This window comes from Suncus etruscus, chromosome X, assembly GCF_024139225.1.
Source record: "Suncus etruscus isolate mSunEtr1 chromosome X, mSunEtr1.pri.cur, whole genome shotgun sequence".
In the NCBI taxonomy this organism is placed as follows: Eukaryota; Metazoa; Chordata; class Mammalia; order Eulipotyphla; family Soricidae; genus Suncus; species Suncus etruscus.
Window position 1 is genome coordinate 40,074,959 of NC_064868.1, and position 20,851 is coordinate 40,095,809.

At 35.9% G+C, this 20,851-nt stretch overlaps 1 protein-coding gene and 1 non-coding gene across 2 annotated transcripts in view; one reads left to right on the plus strand and one right to left on the minus strand.

The window, feature by feature from the left end:
- Positions 1 to 20,851, minus strand: part of RPGR (retinitis pigmentosa GTPase regulator) — a 62,168-nt gene that overhangs the window by 7,889 nt on the left and 33,428 nt on the right. The window contains exons 12-16 of the mRNA XM_049767113.1: positions 18,807 to 18,892; positions 18,323 to 18,388; positions 3,885 to 4,046; positions 3,609 to 3,785; positions 1,485 to 1,542 (exon numbers count right to left, since the gene is read on the minus strand). Of these exons, the coding sequence (XP_049623070.1) occupies positions 1,485 to 1,542; positions 3,609 to 3,785; positions 3,885 to 4,046; positions 18,323 to 18,388; positions 18,807 to 18,892 (549 nt within the window). The remainder of the gene's footprint in view (positions 1 to 1,484; positions 1,543 to 3,608; positions 3,786 to 3,884; positions 4,047 to 18,322; positions 18,389 to 18,806; positions 18,893 to 20,851) is intronic.
- LOC126000137 (U6 spliceosomal RNA) lies at positions 17,210 to 17,316 on the plus strand. Its single transcript, XR_007492501.1, has one exon. It is a non-coding gene; the product is annotated as a U6 spliceosomal RNA (small nuclear RNA).

Below are 20,851 nucleotides of genomic sequence, written 5' to 3' on the forward strand. Positions count from 1 at the left end.
AGGTGTTTGCCAGGCATGCAGTCAACCTGGGGTTGATCCCAGGCATCCCATATCCTATATGGTCCTCTGAGCCTGCCAGGAGTGATTTCTGAGCATAGAGCCAGGAGTAACCCTTGAGTGCTTCTGGGTGTTGCCCAAAAATAAAAAAATATTTTTGTATGAGAAAAAAAAAAGTCTGAAAAGTCTTAGTTAAACTTGGTTATCCCTCAATTATGAGGCAATTCTGAAAAACTTACTCCACTAGAGTAAGGGGCAAGTTCCACTTTTGGTATTTTTTGAAATATTGAGTTAAGATTAAAAAGCTAAAAAAGTGTAAAAAAGATTAAAAAGCTAAAAAAGTGTAAATATTTAGATGACCAACTAATCAAATTTTACTACAGACCATTTTAATTAACATATTCTAATTAAATCCTCTGTACTGAAAGGGACATGTTATCTTTGCATTTTAAGTTGACTTGATCTTAGTCAAAAGGCAGAGAACCAACTATTTGCATTTCAACTCTTTATGGTTTATAGATATGGGGTATCTCATTAAGCACACTAGATCCTATGGTTCAATGCCTAGCACTGCCAGGCTTGGAGGCCACCAAGAATATGTATGCTATGGTAGCTGACAAAGATCAATTTTACAATAAAATCATAAAGGATACATACTGATTTTATTGACTTAAATATTGTATTTTATTTATTTTAGTCTTTTTTAGGGTTTCTGTTATGACTACCCAAACATAACATTTTAAAATTTTGCTTTAGATATTCCAAAAGTATACTAGGCTTTCTGTAGAAGTTAGAAGGAAAATTATTAATGGAACAGTTCCTTCTTCTGCTTAAGTTCAGATTAGATATATTCCATTAAAGACATATTTTTAATGAAAGCACAGTAAGAAGTACACTGCAATGTGATGGTGTGGAAATAATCTAGGATTTATTCAGCATGAATGAGATTATTTGGGTGTAGAAAATGGAGATCATTTCATGGAAGATCAGGCTCCTCTGTTCTGCCACATTTACTCTCTAAAACTAATAAGTAAGTTCAGGAAAGCACTTCTCTTAAATGTGCCAGTCAGGCTAAAGACTCAGCTCTTGGCCTTAAGGAAACTAATGTGATGGTCTGCTCTGACCCTAGGCAATGGGGTCTGACAGTGCTTACCAGACATATAAATTGAGATCTAGGACAAAAGCTCACTTAATACTGTTTAAATGAAAAAAAAATAGTAGAAGGCTGTCCTAAACCACCTAATACTGACACATAAGCTATAAGTAAACAAAATTTCTATGCAAAAAAGTCTTAGTGGTTATCACTGAGAATAAACCTATGTCACATATGTGATACCTTATTAAGAGGTTCATGTAGAAAAATGTTAGTAGAGAGTGTAAACAGAATGTATGTGTATAAGCTATAGTCAGTCACATTATACATACATATACACATTTGTGTGTAGCTCTTTTTAAAGTATGATATTTGAAATTATATATGGTCGCACCTTCTTGATTTTCATTGCATTCAGGAATGGCAGGTTCTTCTTGGCTGGTTTTTTCATCCTATATACAATAAAGGTACAATAAATACAAAAACATTTGTAGGTCTAACAGTAGGTAAGGTACTTGTTTTGTATAGGGTTGGATTTGGTTTGATCCCCATCACACCAGATTGTCCCCTCAACACTGACAGGTGTAATAACTGAGCAGAAAGGCAGAAGTAAGCCACTTGTGCCGACCCTCAAAAAAAGACCAAAATAAAATAAAATATTGGTGACTGAAGCTTCAGTGTCAGTCAGTGTTAAGCAAGGTTTCAGAGCTGCCTTATAGTTAACAAAATAAAACATTTTGTAACAATTACTTTACTTCCATATGCCTTGTAAAATGAGAGTCATTAGATGCTGAAACATTACTGATACCTCCTCTATCTTACAACTCTATCATTAAAAATTGTATGACTCAAGAACTCTCCTCAAGATTCCATGAATGTTAGCTAGTATATGACTTAATTCAACATTCATAAATGGGGCTTACTCCTGGCTCTAGGCTCAGGATCACTTCTGATAGTGTTTGGGAAACCTTATGTGAGCTGAAACCCATGCAAATCAAGAACCTTGCTTACTATACTATCTCTATGGACCCAAGAGACATATTTTTAACACAGACTTTCCTGTGAGAGGCTCTCAAAAATGAACATGAAGGAACAAGTTTATAGTTTAGTGGTAGAGCATGCATCTTGTATGTGTGAGCACTAGATTTTATCCCTGGCATCACACAAAAATACATAAAAATGAAAATGAATCAGTACAGTGTTATTAAGTTTGGCTTCTGAATTCCATCAATCTGAACTGAATCTAAAATAATGTTAACAAATGATTGCCTACCAACTTTCTAAATAGGGTCAAACTTAGATTAAAATGCCAAATGAAAGAGAGGTTTTTGGCAGGCCTAAAGCTACTTCCAAAATGACTTTTTCCTCTTCTGTAATAAGATCTCCTCTTCAATAATACTTTTTCCTTTTCTTCCTATCTAAACTTTCTTCCAGACTGAATTTGTATAGAACTGAGCACTGTCTCTAGCTGTTGCGAACAACTTCAATTTGTCCATATAATTAATGAGAAAGAAGAAAATGATTTATATATGAATGATTTAAAAATATATAAATCATTTCAACTTAGTAATTCTCTCAACAATGTATTGGAAACGTCTGTAACAGCTAGTTTCACCCATATGTAACCAGACATTAACATCAATAGTGCAGAAATAGTGTAAGGGACAAAGTATGCATGATGCATACATTTGTATGGTTTTTATTAAAGTAATATGTATGATTTACCTCATTTGCACTGATTTTTAAAATATACATAAATATTTTATTTTAGGTACCGTGGTTTACAATACCTAACAACAGGATTTCATGCATAAACAATCTCTCACCACACCTTCTCCAAAAGTGTGTTCTTTTGTCCCAGAGTCACCCCTCTCACTTTTATCCCCTCCCCCACTCCTCCTCTGTGGAAGATAGCTCTCAGGTTTTTTGTCTTTGGGTATATATATTTTTTTGTTTTGTTTTTTGGGCCACATCCATTGATGCTCAGGGGTTACTCTTGGCTATATGCTCAGAAATCACTCTTGGCTTGGGGGTTCATATGGAATGCTGGAGATTGATCCCAGGTCTGTCCCAGGTCAGCTGTGTGAAAGGCACATGGCCTACCGCCGTGCTATCGCTCTGGTCCCCACTATTGTTTCTTTATAATCCAAATAGAAAATAGATCTTCTGTGTCTGTCCCTCTCCTTCAATCAGCTTGATACCCTCCAGCATTTTCATTATTCTACCCTTCCTTATTGCTGAGAACTATTACACTGTAACACAGATTTTTAAAGATAAATTCTTTAACTGAATCACTGTGAAATAGTTACAAGCTTGTTCTTGATTGAGATTGTCATATAATGTCCCTTTACCAGTGGACATTGTCCATTTTTCTTACTGCCCTTGAATAAACTTATTAATGGAAGTATTACTGCCCCCCACAAAGAAGTTCGTATCTGCCTACTATAACTTCCTGGAAATCCACATACATTTTCTTGGGTAGGATTCACAGCACTATAGTTGTTCAATGGTGGTGTACCTGGTGGAGTATCTGACTGCCAACTCGGCTGCCACTGATACTTTTTGTTCCTTTTTCTAGTTTAGTCTCATCAGCAGCGAGATTTTCTTCATCTTTCACAGATTTCTCATCCTCTTCCAAATTGTCAATATCCTCTTCCTTGTCTTCTGATTCATCATTTTCTGAAACATCTTGAGCCTGAGACAAAATTGACAGAAAGAGTTGTTTTTCTTTTTTAAAAAACATAAATTTGCTATTGTGGACATAATTTACAATAGTTGTTCAATGGTGGTGTACCTGATGGAGTATCTGACTGCCAACTCGGCTGCCACTGGCACTTTTTGTTCCTTCTTCTAGTTTAGTCTCATCAGCAGCGAGATTCTCTTTATCTTTCACAGATTTCTCATCCTCTTCCTTGTCTTTTTCTGATTTATCAGTTTCTGTAAGTTTATCTTGAGCCTGAGACAAAATTGACAGAAAAGAGTTGTTTTTCTTTTTTAAAAACATAAATTTGCTATTGTGGACATAATTTACAATACCTCCAAGAATACATGGTATATTGATTCAAAATTGAAGTCAATGAAATAAAATAATACAATCCCTGCTAATATTGGGTTATTATTATATTACTAAAGATTTTTTTTACATTTTACTCTATTTCAACATTTCCAATTGACCAGGATTGTAAAACTCTATTAGGATCTATTGCAAGATTACAATGGAAAATATGCCTCCTGTAAAAAATGCTTTTAAAGTTAGAGAAAAAATTTAAAAGCTTCTATCTACTGTATCATTGTAACATTTCCTATGTGTATATTATTTTTTCTCAAAGCACTGGAACTTAGAATCACTTTAGAAGTCCAATTTACTGGTATTTGTAAGAGGTAAGTATCATTACATACATTCTAAGAAAAATATAGAGACACAGTTTAAAGGGTTTGCTCTTATTTACCTAAATCAGACAAAACCATACAAAACCTTGGTCTGCCTGGTAACTGGCTAACCAATCCAAATTATATAGCACATTGTCCATAATTTGATATTGACAGTGAATTAATGTGGTGATTATTAAAGAAGTCTCTCATTTATGAGCTCTACTAAAGTTTAATAGCCCTGAAAATTTAAGGCAGCAATCAGTTCCATTTACTCCACAGAATAACACTTATACAAAGTTGACCTTGGCTGTATTTGTTTGAGGTCATTATATCCCTTAAAATAATAGTTCTGAACCTGTTTCTTGCTATAGTCCCTTCTAGCCTTATTTCCTTTCTGTGGCCTGCCTCTTCTGCTGGTTGGCCCCTTACTTTAATGCCCTGACATCCCATTGATATGATTTTCTCCTGTTCCATACCATGGAATATTCTGGGGAGACACAGGGGGAACAGGAACCATAGTGGATAAACAGTCCTACAAAACAGTAGCATCTACTGACCCCTTTCCTGTTGACTAGCTAGGAATAAGGCTGATATCCAGTAGAATCATCAGTGGGTAATTTGTAAACAATATTTCTAATGAATATCTCACTTTCTTTGCAACAAGACAAAATGTAAACATCCACCACTAGAGATAAGGTATGTTTATATTTAACACTGCATAACAAGTACTAGTGGCATCCTCAGGATGGTGTCATTAAAGTTATGTCCCTATAGCATTCTCATTGAGGACAGGGAATCCAGAAGTACATGCTTGATATTCAAAAAGAATTTCAGAAGTTACTCTGGGAAGGTTTGACATAGGTTAATCATTGGGAGACAATGCATGTGAGAGGAAAACACAAGTGCTTGAAAGCAGGTGCTAGAGCAGATAGCTTATACAAAAAAATGTGTGCAGGATTAAGATGGAAAGGATTTAACACAAGGTACTTACCAATTACCAAGAATTTATTTTTGTGAGGGGAGGTTGAAGTGATAGTTCAGTGGATAAGGTTGCATTCAGCCAACCTAGGTTCAATCCCCAGCAACCCATGTCATTCCCTGAGCACCACCAGGAGTGATCCCTGAGTGTAGAGCCAGGTACAAGTTCTGAGCACTGCTGAGTATGCCCCCCCCCAAAAAAAACAAAAAATGATTCTTTTATTTCCTTTTTTGGATGTTTTGCTTTTGGGACACACCTGGATCCATGCTCAGGAATCATGCTTGGTAAGTACAGGGCAAAATATAGGGTGACCGGAATAGAATATAGGTTGGATACATGCAAGGCATATAGCCTATCCACTATACTATCTTTCTAGCTCCCACTTACTAAGAAAATTTCTAAAGTGTTTGTCTGCTGAGTGATTTTTCTCTAAGCAACAAATATCATCTATATGCCTGGTTAAATGCATATTATGAGTATATAAAACAATCAAGCCAAATATTTTGGGATGGAGATAGGGTGATAGGGAAAAAGACTTAAAAAATTAAGCCTTGAGGCTAAAAAGGTAGTATAACTGGGCATTTGCCTTGCATGCAAACAACCTGTATTCTGATCCCCAAAATACCATGTGGTCCCTCAAACAGTATCAGGAGTAATTTCTGAGTGCAGAGTCAGGAGTAACCCCATGGTTTGGAAAAAAAGCAAAAATAAAACAAATTAAAATTTAAGACTTAAGATGATAAGCATATATATTAATCAATGAAAAATAACTAAACTAACAACAATTTTGCTAATTAATTAGGATATTAAAGTAACCACAGGGTATCAGCTCATGTTCTCCCAAAGAGAATGAGAACATGGAGTTTGGTCTTATTTTAGAAATAAGCAAAACACATATCTATAATGAAGTACAATTTTACTCAGTAAATTTAAGAAAATTTATAACAACAAAGAACTATCGGAATTGTCATTTTCTAAGCTTGAGAAGGTGCTTAGAAAATGATCTTTCCCCCTAGAAATCACACCCCAATTATAACACTGCAGTAAGTACATTTAAAATGAATATATATAGAGATATACCTACATCTAAACATCTACTTCAAATCACAGAAAGCACTTACCTTCAAGCTGAAACAATTTAGGAGACTGGCAGTATAGTCATTTTATAAAAAAAAAACTGTAAAGTTTAAATATATTCTTGTCAGCAGAACCATATAGATTGTTAAGTAATCCAGAAAAAGAAAAGTAGTTAATGAGCCTGACACCCATAAAAGGACCTTTATTTCACTGGCAGACATAGCAGAGGGAGCTGCAGGCTTTGGTCTGATTCAGGGAAATGTGATCTGTCTTTCTTGCCAGTCTGCTTGCCTTTTTTTTTATGTCAAACTTGATTGTACTCGGGGATAACTTTTGGTGGAGCTCAGAGGAGCATATGTAATGCCAGGGACAATATGTTTGACCACATGCAAAACAGGTGCCTAACTGCTGTACTGTCTCACTAGCCCATATTTCTAATAAGGAACATTAACTAAATATTTTCCCAGAGGTTTATTTGCTTCAGAATATAATTACACTGCAGTCGAAACTAGTGCATTTGATCTGAATTCGGCCTAGGACTTAGTAGTCACACTGGTATGATGGGAAATGATTGGAAGTGGAGAAAAGGGAACTAACTTCTGGGATGTCAACACTGGGTATTTCCTAAATCTAAATGTTGATTATAGCCATAGCATTTTGGAAAGTTTCCAGCAATTCATGTGTGAAATATATACTTTACTGTGCATGTATCAACTGTCAAAAGAATTTTCTAAGACGATATAAAGACTATGAAGTGTAAATTTAGGTTACCAATCTGGATGTATGACATGCTTCAATGTCACAGTGGGCAGAAAATGTTTTCCAAATGGATTAATAGAGCATAAAACTAGAAGTCACATCATGTGCAAAAGTGTATGTGCATTTTAAATTCATTTTAAATTTTAATATTTTAGGGCAAGACTAGTTAACATGTAAATTCATGTTTTAACTATACCAGAAATCACTGAGGCATGAGTAGCATGGTAACAGCACTATGTGCAAAGACTCAAGTACTTTTCCACTCATGATCTGAACAAGATGCTATTGTACTTTACAGTCTGTCCATAAAATATTAGCAAGAACTACTTCAAATTGTAGCAAATTTTAAGCATTTACAGAGGAAACACAGGCAGATCTGGAAAGACAGTAAAGCAAGTAGGGCCTTTGCCTTTCAAACAGATGACCAGGTTCGATCCCTGGCACCCCAAACAATCCCCTGCACAGCACCCCCAAAAAATAATTCTGCTGTGCACAGCTAGGTGTAGATCAAAATTTAAAAAAAAAGAAAAAAAAAGAACATGGGCAAACAGTATATATTTACACAGAAGTGATTTCATTCTCAATGTGTTAGTTTGAAGACTATCAAAATTCAAGAATCTTGAGACCTTTATACCAGAATGTCCCATTCTAGAAAAATTCAATAAATTTGTACTATATATTACTCTTTTTTCTAAGTTCAATGTTTGTATTTCTCTACAAAGCAAAATTCATGGAATTCACTCAACCCCAGCCTTCAGCTAGGCCTCTTCCAGGCCCTCACTGCAGCTATCCACTGCAGCTCTCCACTGCCCACTCTTCTTTCTTGGTGGGGTAGCCTCTTTTCTAAGAATGCCTTCTGACCTTTTCAACCTCTCTTACCTCTCTTACCTACTGATGTTTCCCTGAATTTTTGTTTCACTTCTCTTCACAGAGTGCTAACTCACATTCAACTCTTTGTACTTTACTACATAAATAAGCTGGTGATACTTAGCAATCTCCCTGAGCTCCTGACCCAGACATGTGCCTGCCTACTGAACATCCTGATAAACCAACAAACTTTAGTCTCCCAAACCTGTTCCTATTCGTGTTCTCAGATCTCTTTCCACCTAGTCCACCAGGCCAGAATCAAAAAAGCTTGGCTTTTTCTCTCCCTCCAAGTTACACCTCTACTAAATCGTCCAATTCTGTCCTTACTTCTCCATCATAACTACCCTAGTCCTGGCCCTCTTCAGTCTTTGATGTACTAAGTCTGCATCCACAATCTCTAATGCTACAAGAAGGGAGTTACAAAACCAAACATGATAATCTCACTTCTTTTTTCTGGGGTCTCATAAATCATAGCCTGTGCCCTATTACTATGCTACAGACCTGCCTTTTCACCATTTGTTTCACATCTTTTAGAACATAAAAGCCATTTGCTTTTCTACCCAGAACCAAATGCTATTCCAAATAAGCTGCAGTCATACCAAAACTTTCCTGTGGATCTATCAGCATGGAAAATCTACATCCCTCACCATTCACTTATGTGTGAGAGGGGCACAGAAACAGCAGTGCACAGGGATTACTTCTAGCTCTGTGATCAGGGATCAATTCCGGTGGGATTTGGGGTACCACATAGTGTGTTGAGGATCAAACTCAGGCTGGCCACTTGCAAGGCAAGTTCTTTACCTGCTGTGCCATCTCCCAGCCAACCCTCCCTTTTAGGTTTTACTTCTTGTGAGTCAGTTCTCCTTTCACCATGACTGCTTGGCAGCCTGTCCTAGCCTTTCTCCAGGACAGCTGAAGTGCCTCTCCTTAAGGACTCTATTGTAATGGTAAACTTTAGGTAGTTCATAGAAATAACCAAGAGTTATTTGAGATCAGACTATATCTTATCATCTGAGTAGCCAAGGCAAAAAAATCATTTTTCTTCTTTTTAATTAAGGACTTTAATGAAAACAAGACATAGATTTGTTTATAGATCGTGAAAATTGTTATAGCTCCCATTTTCATATTTGGGAAGTCATAACCAAGAATATTGGGAAGCAAATAATTCTGGCAGAGTCACAAAACTCTTTTAGCTAGCTGGCATTCTTTTAAGAAATCTATTCCTATTCTAAAATCTCTGAGAGGTAAGAAACAGAGGCAGATGATTACTGTATAAGCAGCCCTCACTTTTGGGGTTATTTCTGCTATTTTTAGTGCTTGGTATATCAATTTGTTGAAGTGATAATATTTATCACATATTATATATACATATATATGTATATATACACATATAAAATTATGTGTCAGGTGCTGAGATGATAATATCACATTTAATGAATAGAATGAGAGATGGACATAAATTAAAAAATACAGCCCCTTCCACCATTGTAGCAGTGTATTTTAGAAATGTGTATACAGCAAATGGTATCTCTCAAGTGAAATAACAGCTAATATTTCAATTGCACTCACCTTGAATGTGGCTGTTCAGCAGCAGTAGATGCTTCTGTGATGCTTAATTGTGGCTTATCTTAAAAGTATTTTTCACCCAGAGTTCTCATTTGAAACTAACTCTATAAATTCTATATCCAACTCATACTTCCTAAGAAATGATCACTGATAAGCTACAATAAAAGCTTGGACTTCCAATAGATGAGGACAGTGAAGTAACCAGTTATCCCAATCTAGTTATTCAAGTATTAATTAAGGTCTCAAAATAACTAAGCTATTGCTCTTTTGACCAGGATACTGTGCCTGCATGGATTACCACTTTTAAAAATGGTAAAAATGTTTTTCATAAGCCAGGGAAATAAATAGTAGGTTTATATATACCCATTCAAATACTATGATGAGCATATTTCAAAATTTGAGCATTGTGGGCTGATTATAAATTCAAAAAACAAATACCCATACTGCTACCATTAATAACTTCAATTTAAGAGTTTTTAACCTTTTTTTTTCTTTTTGACGTTCAGGAGCTACTCCTGGCTATGCACTCAGAAATCACTCCTGGCTTGGGGGGACCATATGGGACGCCGGGGAATCAAAATGCAGTCCATCCTAGGCTAGCGCTTGCCACCACTCTGGCCCCACCTCTTTTTTTAAACTTCATTTAAATCTTAATCATTCCTAAGTTTACTTTTTAAATAACCACAATTTTAGCTCTACCACTGAAAATTATATATAAAAATATATATGTGGGGGCCGGTGAGGTGGCGCTAGAGGTTAGGTGTCTGCCTTGCAAGCACTAGCCAAGGAAGGACCACAGTTCGATCCCCCCGGCGTCCCATATATTCCCCCCAAGTCAGGGGCAATTTCTGAGTGCTTGGCCAAGAGTAACCCCTGAGCATCAAATGGGTGTGGCCTTAAAAACCTAAAATATATATATTTAGATGTGTATATATCGATCTTTTTCTATACCTAGCTGTGCTCAAGCTTACACCTGGCTCTGTGCTCAGAGGTTGCTCCTGGTGGGGACTGGGGAACAATATATGGTGCCATTGATCAAACTGAGGAGACTGTATGATAATACTCGCTATACAATGTCTAACCCTGCACCAATGTTTTTAATATTTTTCTTTTGGTTTTTGGATTATACCAGGTGGTGCTCAGGGGTTACTCCTGGCTCGGAACTCAGGAATCACTTCTGGTGTGCTCAGGGGACCATATGGGATGCCAGGGATTGAACCTGGGTTGCTGCATGCCAAGTAAGTGCTGTACCCACTATGCTATCGCTCTGGCCCCCTGTACTGACATTTTTATCTCAGTATTCTCGAACTTGGTAAATGTTGTAGAATATGGTAAATCCCCACAATACTAAATTGGCATATCTAGATAATCTGGGGAAACTACCAGATATCTTACATCTAAATCAAAATTTACAATTACTTCTAGGAATTTCTTCATTTTATATCCTACTTCATATTCATTCTCACTAAGAGACTGTACATATTTACCATGAAAACCCTCATTTATGAAAGAAAGTCTAAGAAATTTCTCACCCCCGTGTTGTGGAAAAGACTAGAGAAGGAAATCAGTTGAAAAGCTGTAATTAAGCAACAGTAAAATAAATTCATTGTATTATAACATTAAAAATCTAACCTCTTTTAAAATTCAATATCTTATAGTATCTCTTTTCACAAACTATTACTATATCTACTTATTTTTTATTTTATTTGAAATATTTTGACAAGAGCAAAGAATTATAGAACAGTTAATGATGAATATAGAAGGTACATTACAGATATGGGAAGAAAATTTCTCACAGAGCAGATAAAGGTTGAAAATGATAGCTTAGAAATACAGAAGACAAAAGACTTTAAAACTATCTTTCAAAGTAAATAAGAATATTTTTATAAAACCTGGTTAATTTTAAAGTAAAACTTTTCTTTCTTAAAAAATTTAGAATAAAAATACAATTGAGTAATTCTGTTGTCCAAATTAAAGAAGTTCTTAAGAAGCTTGTGACCTAATTCCCTTTAAAGGTGAGAGATTGAGATTCAGTGAGGTGCTTCTCCCTAGCCAATAAATGTTTACAGTTTTATATACTTCTAAAATGTATGTTTAAGTTATAATCTCTATTACCTTTGCTATATTCTCATAACCTAGATAGCAATTCAAAGAAAACATCTTATTGAGATCTAAGCTCTGAACCCAACTCTCCCTTGCACACAGTTATTATTTTCACAACATGAAAAATAACACTAAGATATTTATAAAATTAGATGCCTTAACAGCCCATAAAGATCTGTGCCTCCTGATATATTTTTTGGCCACATCCAGTGATGCTCAGGGGTTACTATTACTTTTGGTTCTACACACAGGAATTACTCCAGCAGGGCTCAGAAGAGCATATGGGGTACTAGGAATAAAACCAGGGTCAACTGTAAGTAAGGCAACTGCCCTACCCATTGTACTATCGCCCCATCCCAGGATCTGTGCCACTTTTAAATGGATTGTTTTCTATATACAAATACTAAGAGTAGTGATCCTCTTTTCTAAATTAGTCTTCAGTGAGGAATATGTCTACTGACTATATGCTTTAAGTCTCTGATGTATTTTGTTAGAGATTTATAATTTGAGGGGAGGGAAATATACCAACATAAAAGTTTAAGAGGATCCAAAATTGCCAGCATATTGTTTTGTCTTTATCATCATTATTATACTGTAGGTAAGTAATAGTGACATAAAATCATTTTGGTAAAAAATACTGAGCACCTCTAATATGTAAGGTGACCAAACAATTCGGTCAATCACGTATTTCAAGTTTGCTACTTCAGTTCCAAATAATGGGGTAATATATCATTCCAAAATTTTTTTGCACCTGGCGGCTTACTTTCTAAAACTTCTGACTGCACTGGCATTTTGAACCTCTGTACTTGATGGTCTTTCCCCTTTCCCCTAGTCTTAGTAATACATTTTTTTGCATATGCTTTATCTGTGACATATTTTACAGATACTTTGATTTTGCTCACTTTGTGGGACTCTTTTCCTTCATTCTGTCTTCCCTGTCTTTCACTCACCTTACCACCTGTCTCTTGGTATCTTCTTTCCTCTTCCTCACTGCATGCTTCTTCTCTCCTCTCTTCTCCCTCTTCCTTTCCCTCTCCATCCTTCTCCCTTCCTTTTTTCTTGCCTCCTTCTTCCTCCTTACCCTCTTCCCCATCTTGTTCCTCCCCTTCTCTTTCCTCTCCCTCCTCCTCTTCTGTCTCCTCCCATTCCTCTTCCTCTGCTTCTTCCTCCATTGCTTCTAAATCCTCTTCTCCTTCCTCCTCCTCCCCTTCTATCTCTTCCTCTTCCCATTCTCCATCCTCTTCCCACTCTCTCTCATCCTCATCTTTCCCCTCTTCTTCTTTCTCTTTCTTTCCCTTTCCTTCCTCCTCACCCCTCTTTCCTTTATCTCCCCTTTTTCCTTTGACTGCCTCTTCTTCCTCTTTCTCTTTTCCCTCTTCCTCTTTTATTTGTTTCTTATCCTCCTCTTCCTCCTCTCCTTCCTCTTCTATATCTTCCTTCCACCTTTCTCCTTCCTCTTCATTTTCTTCAACCCCCTCCCCTTCCTCTTCATCCCACCCTTCTCCCTCTTCCTCTTCAATTTCCTCATCCCTCTCTCCTTCCTCCTCTCCATCTTCCTCTTCTACCTCCTCCTCCCACCTTTCTACCTCTTCAATTTGCTCATGTCCCTTCCCTTTCTCTTCTTCCCCCTCTTTCTCCCTCTGCACCTCTCCCTCTTCTCCATCCTCCTCTTCTTCCTCCACCCCTTTGTTTCCTTCCTCTTGATGATTTTGCATTTTTTCAATGTGCTCTGAATCTTTCTCCTCTTCTAGGTTTTTCTCTATCTTATCTAAACTCTCTATTTTTCTCGCCCTGTCTTTCTCCTCCCCTCCCTTCTTAGTTTGCTTCTGTTCTACTCCTGAATAACCCCCCTTACAGATTCCCTTGGGCACATTCTCTATTTCTCCCTTCGACTTTTCTCCACCTTCACTCACCTCAGCTCTCTCTGAAATGTCATTTGACAAGATATCTGTCTCCTCATCTTTTTCTTCAGAGTCCTCCAATGTTTTGACATTGTCTATCTTTTGCTCATCTATTCCAGCTTCCTCAGAATCGTGTGATAGCTCCTGCTCTTCTGGAATATTTGATAAACATTCAAACTTAAAATGATATCTTGCCATGTATGTGCACAGTTTAAGTTCAGACTCTTCAAGGGTGTGTTCAGGGGAGTTACTGATAGCCCACATGCTTGCATCAGTTTCCACTTCATCATTTTTCTCTTCACTTCTAAATCCTATTGACTCAGGCTGCTTGAAGACATCAAGTATGCCCATCTGGATTTCAGCTTCACCTTTCAAGTGACATTCTGGCTCCTCTACAGATTTCCCTTCACTGCCAACAATCACATCTTGCTTGCTCAATTGACCTTCTGAGGGAAAGTCTATATTTTCTTCGTCTTTGGTATTTAAGTCTATCTTTAGTAAACCACCAATAAGTGTATTGATATTTTCAAAACTCAAACTGTCTTTCTTCATAAAACTTAGCAATTCAGTCTGCTCACTTTCTTGCTCAGAGACTGTTTCTTTGGTATCTGAACTAGTATCACTGTTTTCTTCACCACCTTTCTCTGATCCTTCCTTTCTATCAAATGGAGTAAAGTGACTCCCAATTGCTGGTGTAAATGGATCTTTATCCAAAATCTGTGCATCAGTGTCAGAATGCACCCCAGATTGGTCTAGGTGATCATCACCTACTTCCTCATCTGAAAATTCTTCCACAGATGCAGATATTGACATCTTGAATGCTCCTGCTGCCAGAAGTTGTTTAAACAAGCTCCCTTTACTTGGGGTCATCTCTTGACTTTCATATTCAGTACTATCATCATTTTCAGTATCACTGCTTTGCTGAATCTCATCTGTTCCTTCTTTCTGTAAATTTGTTGAAGTAATTATCATACTAGTATTAGCTTAAAATAGTAACTTCTCTACTTCAAAAATACTAATCTATTTTATTAGAGGATGAAAATGTTCAATTTTAAAAGACATTTACTCACAATTGGTTTATTTGGAGATAATTAATGCTACCGTGTAAGTATATATGTGTAGCATTTAGTAATAATGTACCTCTGTGTTTAGCTTCCAAATTTTTACTGCCTTCCATAAATATGTCATCGCAGATAGTACACCAATATTTGGGCTGTCCTTATTCTTAATGTTAATTCTTAAACAGTTCCATATCAATTTATCAAAATTGTTAAAAACATACAGTTTTCTTGCATACAATTAATTCAGTATTTTTGTATTTTCTCTATCATTTTGTTAAACTTTCATTGATATTTGATTATAAAGAGTTTTTGATTCTAAAAAGTTCCCAAAAGAAAACTAAAATCTTTAAAAAATAAAACAAGTAGCTTATTTCTCAAAGAAAAAATTTTAAATGAAAACTACATTTTATATATAAACTAAAAATGCATTTTATTCAGAACAAAATCTTTAAATTTCTGACCTCTTCTTTTTATCTATTTATGATGTAATTATAATTTGCAATGAAGAAAGAACCATATAAAAATACTTCAGGAAAATATTTTTTATAAAAACAATGAAATTTAACATTAAAATTAAGCAGTATACAACAATAAAAACCTAAATTTATGGCTGGATAAAATCAGACAAAACAAAATTATTGTCTGATTACATTATATAAGATAATGACTTAAACTATTTGACAACTTTGGTCTCTAGTAAAACCTGAAAAATAAATTTTATTGTGAAGAAATTATTGTGATAGCCTAGAATGATGTCATTTTCCACTACAGGAATTAAGAGAGGTTAAAAATTAACTGAAATATTGTATCTTTTTTATTCATTGGATTTGGTCATATACGACATCTACTTAGGACTATATAAAATTAAAAAAACATGTATTATTTTAAAAGGAGTGCTTTCTTTTTCTGTTTTTTTTTTCTAGGACATATTCCTTAAAAAGTCACGATTATTTCAAGAATCCTAAGAGAAACAGAGGCCTACTATCATTAGTGATTTTTAAAATCATGTGCCTTAATTCCCCTTGAAAAGTATAAGCTTCTTAGATGGGGGAAAGCCCAGAATCTAAGAGTAAAATGAAGGAAAAACAGGAAGGATTTTGCTTGAAAATATAATCAATCATTAAGTAGTCAACATTCACTGAGTTTCCACAACTGCATTAGGACAGCATTCCCCACATTCAAAACAAATGCTGTTACTAACTGTGACTCACATTATAAGAGAGGTTAAATTAATGAGGACTAGAATACATTTTTATACTTTAGATTCTCTTGTACTTTAATGGCTCTAACTTACAAGAACAATCAGTGCTGGCGGGGATGTTGGGAGAAAGGCACTCTCATTCACTGCTGGTGAGAATGTCACAGTCCAGCCTTTATGAAAAACAATATGCAGATTTCTCAAAAAAACCTGGAAATTGAGCTCCCATAGGATCCAGCTATACCATTCCTAGGGATATAACCTAGGAACATAAAAACACAGTACAAAATGCCCTCTGTTCATCACAGCTCTATTTACAATAGCCAGAATCTGGAAACAACCCAGATGTCCTTCAACAGATTAGTGGTTAAAAAAACTGTGGTGCATCTGGAATACTATGCAGCTTTCAGGAACATTGAGTCAAAATTTTCCTTATAGATGGATGGACATGGAAATTATTATGCTGAGTGAAATGAATCAGAGGGAGAGAGAGACAAAAAGTCTCACTCATCTATGGAATTTAAGAAAAATAAAAGACAGTATGATAATACCCATGATAACAGAGATGATATAGAGATAATATGTATGATAATAGAGATGAGGGCAGGAGGGACCAGCCATGATATGAAGCTTATCACAAAGAATGGTGAGTGCAGTCAGAAAAATAACTACACTAACAACTATCATGACAATGGTAGTGTGTGGGAGAAATAGAATGCCTCAAATACAGCAGGGAGTGGGGAAGGAAGGAGACTGGGAGCATTGGTGGTGGGAAGGTTGTACTTGTGAAGGGGGGTGTACTTTTCGTTTTGTTTTGTTTTGTTTTTGGGTCACACCGGCAGCGCTTAGGGGTTACTCCTGGCTCCACACTCAGAAATCGCTGCTGGCAGGCTCGGGGGACCATATGGGATGCCGGGATTCGAACCACTGACCTTCTGCATGAAAGGCAAACGCCTTACCTTCATGCTATATTCTGGCCCCAAGGGGGTGTACTTTTTTATGACTGAAACCCAACTACAAACATGTTTGTATCCATGATGCTTAAATATATTAATAAACAAAAACTGATATAAACATATATGCCCCATCAGAAAATTTTATAACCTTAACTAACTATACTAATGATTGTAATTAAATAATAAGCTTCCTTTATTTATTCCATTCATGTCTCACTAGAAATCAGTGAGAAAAAAGGGAAAGGTACAGTAATAAAATGAATTAAAAAAATAATTTCTGGTGCTCGCTTCAGCAGCACATATACTAAAATTGGAACGATACAGAGAAGATTAGCATGGCCCCTGCACAAGAATGATACACAAATTCGTGAAGCGTTCCATATTTTTTTTTTTTTTTTTTTTTGGTTTTTGGGCCACACCCGGTGACGCTCAGGGGTTACTCCTGGCTATGCGCTCAGAAGTCGCTCCTGGCTTGGGGGACCATATGGGACGCCGGGGGATCGAACCCGCGGTCCGTCTCCTAGGCTAGCGCAGGTAAGGCAGGCACCTTACCTCGAGCGCCACCGCCCGGCCCCCAGCGTTCCATATTTTAAAAAAGAATTTCTGGCTTATTAAGATTGTAAAGACAAGAAATATAAATGAAATATTTTCTCTAGCCATTTTACTCAATTTACATTTATTAAATTAATTTTTCTAATTCCCAAATACTCCATCTTTTGACCACACCAGTGGTTCTTAAAGACAGGAAAATCAAGGGACTTGCTATTCAGGGCTGTGAAAACTATGGACTATTCCTTCTTTTTGTCATTTATTTTCATTCTTTATAACCTATGTTAATCTCAGACTCATTTCCAAATATTTAATATTGGTTTGGTGCTATCAATTCTTTGATGTACAAAAGGTCATCTGAAACACCGGAAAGGCAATTATCAATTATTTTTTATCAAATCACAAGTGTTTAGAGCTAGGAAAAGTATCACTCATTAAGACCAAAATAACTCATTGAAAAATCATTATTAACTAGTGTAAATAATTCATCAAAAATATGATTTAATCAAAATTTAAAATTTATTCTAATAAGCAGTAGCCTTTCCCATATTAAGAATTACAATAATCATCTTTGCCTTCAGGCTAAGAAACTATATTGCTATTATGGCTTGTTAGCTGCTCCAAAGAGAAAAAAGTGCCAGCGAAATTTTGTCATTCTCACACCACAGAAAATATATATCAAATGGATAAACCCAAATGGAGGTTACTCACATTATATTCTAATTTTAAATCTAAAGTATGTGAATTCTTACCTTTTTTGTGTTCTTTCCGGAAAACTTTCAGGGGAAAAATTAGTTTAAACTGTTCTCACCCACTATAATAAAAAGAACTACTCATAACTTACCTTTTGCTTTTGAATTGGTGATAACTTGTATGACTTGTCATCAGCATTTGTGCTCATCACATGTGTCTGAAATAAATTAAAAATATATATTCTAGGAAGAATAAAGACTATATACTCTAATTATAATTAGAATTAATATAAAAATAGTTCAGAGAGAAATATGATTAATTCAGGTGTAAAGATGTGAGAATCAAATTAAATTTTACTATGTAATCTATTTTACAAATAAAATGGATTTTAAAAAAAACAAGGGCCATAGAGATTGTATCCAGACAACCCAGGTTCAAACCCCAGCATCCCATATATTCTCCCAAGCCAGCCTTGTTAGGAGTGATCCTTGAGGACAAAGCCAGGAGTAAGTTCTGATTTCTGCCAGTGTGACCAAAAACAATCCAACAAACAAATAAATAAATTTTATACACATAAAATACTGGAAGTATACACACAAGTACATGATGAGATAAAAGTCAAAGAAAACCATTACCATGTTTAAGATATCAGTAGTTTCTCCAAGGCTTTCTAAATCAGCTGTGGAACAACTATCTGGCTCTTTCTCTGCAGGTACATAATCTGAAAGATTCAAAGAAAACAGAAAACCAGATTTCAATTAAAAGCAAAAGACAACTTGAACAGAATTCATTCATACTGAGAATTTACAGAGAGCTTATTTTTGGAAAGCATAGTTTTTGGAAGTTTATCTTTACACTGATGATATTAAGAGCTATTCTGTTCTTAAGAAAAGGTCAACACTATTCTTTGAGATAAGTGCTGCCCAGGCATATAACTCTGCTACAGTCAATCGCCAAGGGCCCCTCATGAACCACATCCTCCAGATGTGCATATACTGGGGGTAGTTTACCATCCATCTCTTCTTTAGCCATGTCTGAGCCCTGAACAGCAAGCATGCTCTCAGCTCTTTAAGTTATTTCCCTGGCCACTCTTACTTCAACTTTTAGACTAGGTTCCTGATCCTAATGATACTAAAAATATCCACACCATAATTTTTAATCTGATGCTAAGGTTATATTTTTAATTCTAAACCTACTACTCTTTTCTCCCAGTCCTTGCTTCTTATCTTGACCCATCAAGTACACACCCTGCAGTAACATACATATGTATTTGTGTGTGTATATATACACATATACATATACACACATGCATATCTAAGATACCAAGATATAAATGCTGTTTAGAAAAGACTTTAATAAGAGTTGAGATTATATTTTAAAACATATTTAGCAGTAGAATTAATAACAATAATTATACTATGAGGTTTCTAGAAAAGCTAGGTCCAGTGTTAATTATTTTATATATAACTGATCTCATTTAATTGTCCCAAACACTCTCTAAAGTATTACTAAATAAAACTTACTATTAAATTTAAAAAAACCTTTGTTTAAAGAAATGACAGTTTTCCTGAAGCCTGTTCAATAAATGTCAGAACTGAAATCTGGCCTCAAATCAGTTAATTCCATACTCCATACTCTAAGTTATTATGTTTTATCACATAAATGCAAAACTTCACATGTACCCAAGAAGACTGGCATTCAAATCTTGTACATTTCATTTATAAGCTGATTAGCAATAGGCAAGTCATTCAATCTCTTGGTATTTTTCCTTATTTTATTTATTTATTTATTTTTATTATTTTTGTGGGGTTTTGGGTTTTGAGTCACACCCGGCAGCGCTCAGGGGTCACTCCTGGCTCCACGCTCAGAAATTGCTCCTTGCAGGCTTGGGGGACCATATGGGATGCTGGGATTCAAACCAATGACCTTCTGCATTAAAGGCAAACACCTTACCTCCATGTTATCTTTCCGGCCCCATATATATTTTTTTAATTTCATTTTACACACCCTGGTTTACAGAACTGTTTGATATGGTTTCATATATAAAACTTCCAGTACCTTCCACCAGAGTGTCACTTTCCTCACCATCACTGCAGTGCCCACCCCACCCTTCACCTCCATTATTCTCCCCTATGGTAATCTTTTTACTTTATTTACTCTCCTTTATGAATTCCTTTATGCATTATTCCCCTACCAGATTTCTTTATATCCCACATATGAGAGAGATTGTATAGGCCCCTCTCCTAACTTCAATCAACATGATATTCTCCAGATTCATGCACAATAACCAAGTAGGATTCATCCCAAGGATGAAGTCAATTTAATATACCATATCAACACAAGGAAAAATAAAAATAATGAATAAAATTCACATCATATGCAAATCATCTGGCTCCTGGCTCTGCACCCAGGGATCACTCCTGGTGGGCTCAGGGGGACCATATAAGATGAAGTGGATCGAATCCAGGTCGACCGTGTACAAGGTAAATGCCCTACCTACTGTAGTAACGTTCTAGCTCCTAACACTCCGTTATGATAAAAAGTACTCTATAAAATGAGGTTTGAAGGAACTTTTTTCAACATAGTTAAAAAAAACACTGCCATAAGCCCACTGGAAACATTATTCTGAATGGTGAAAAACTAAGAGCTTTCCCTCTAAATCAAGAACAAGAGAAAGGAG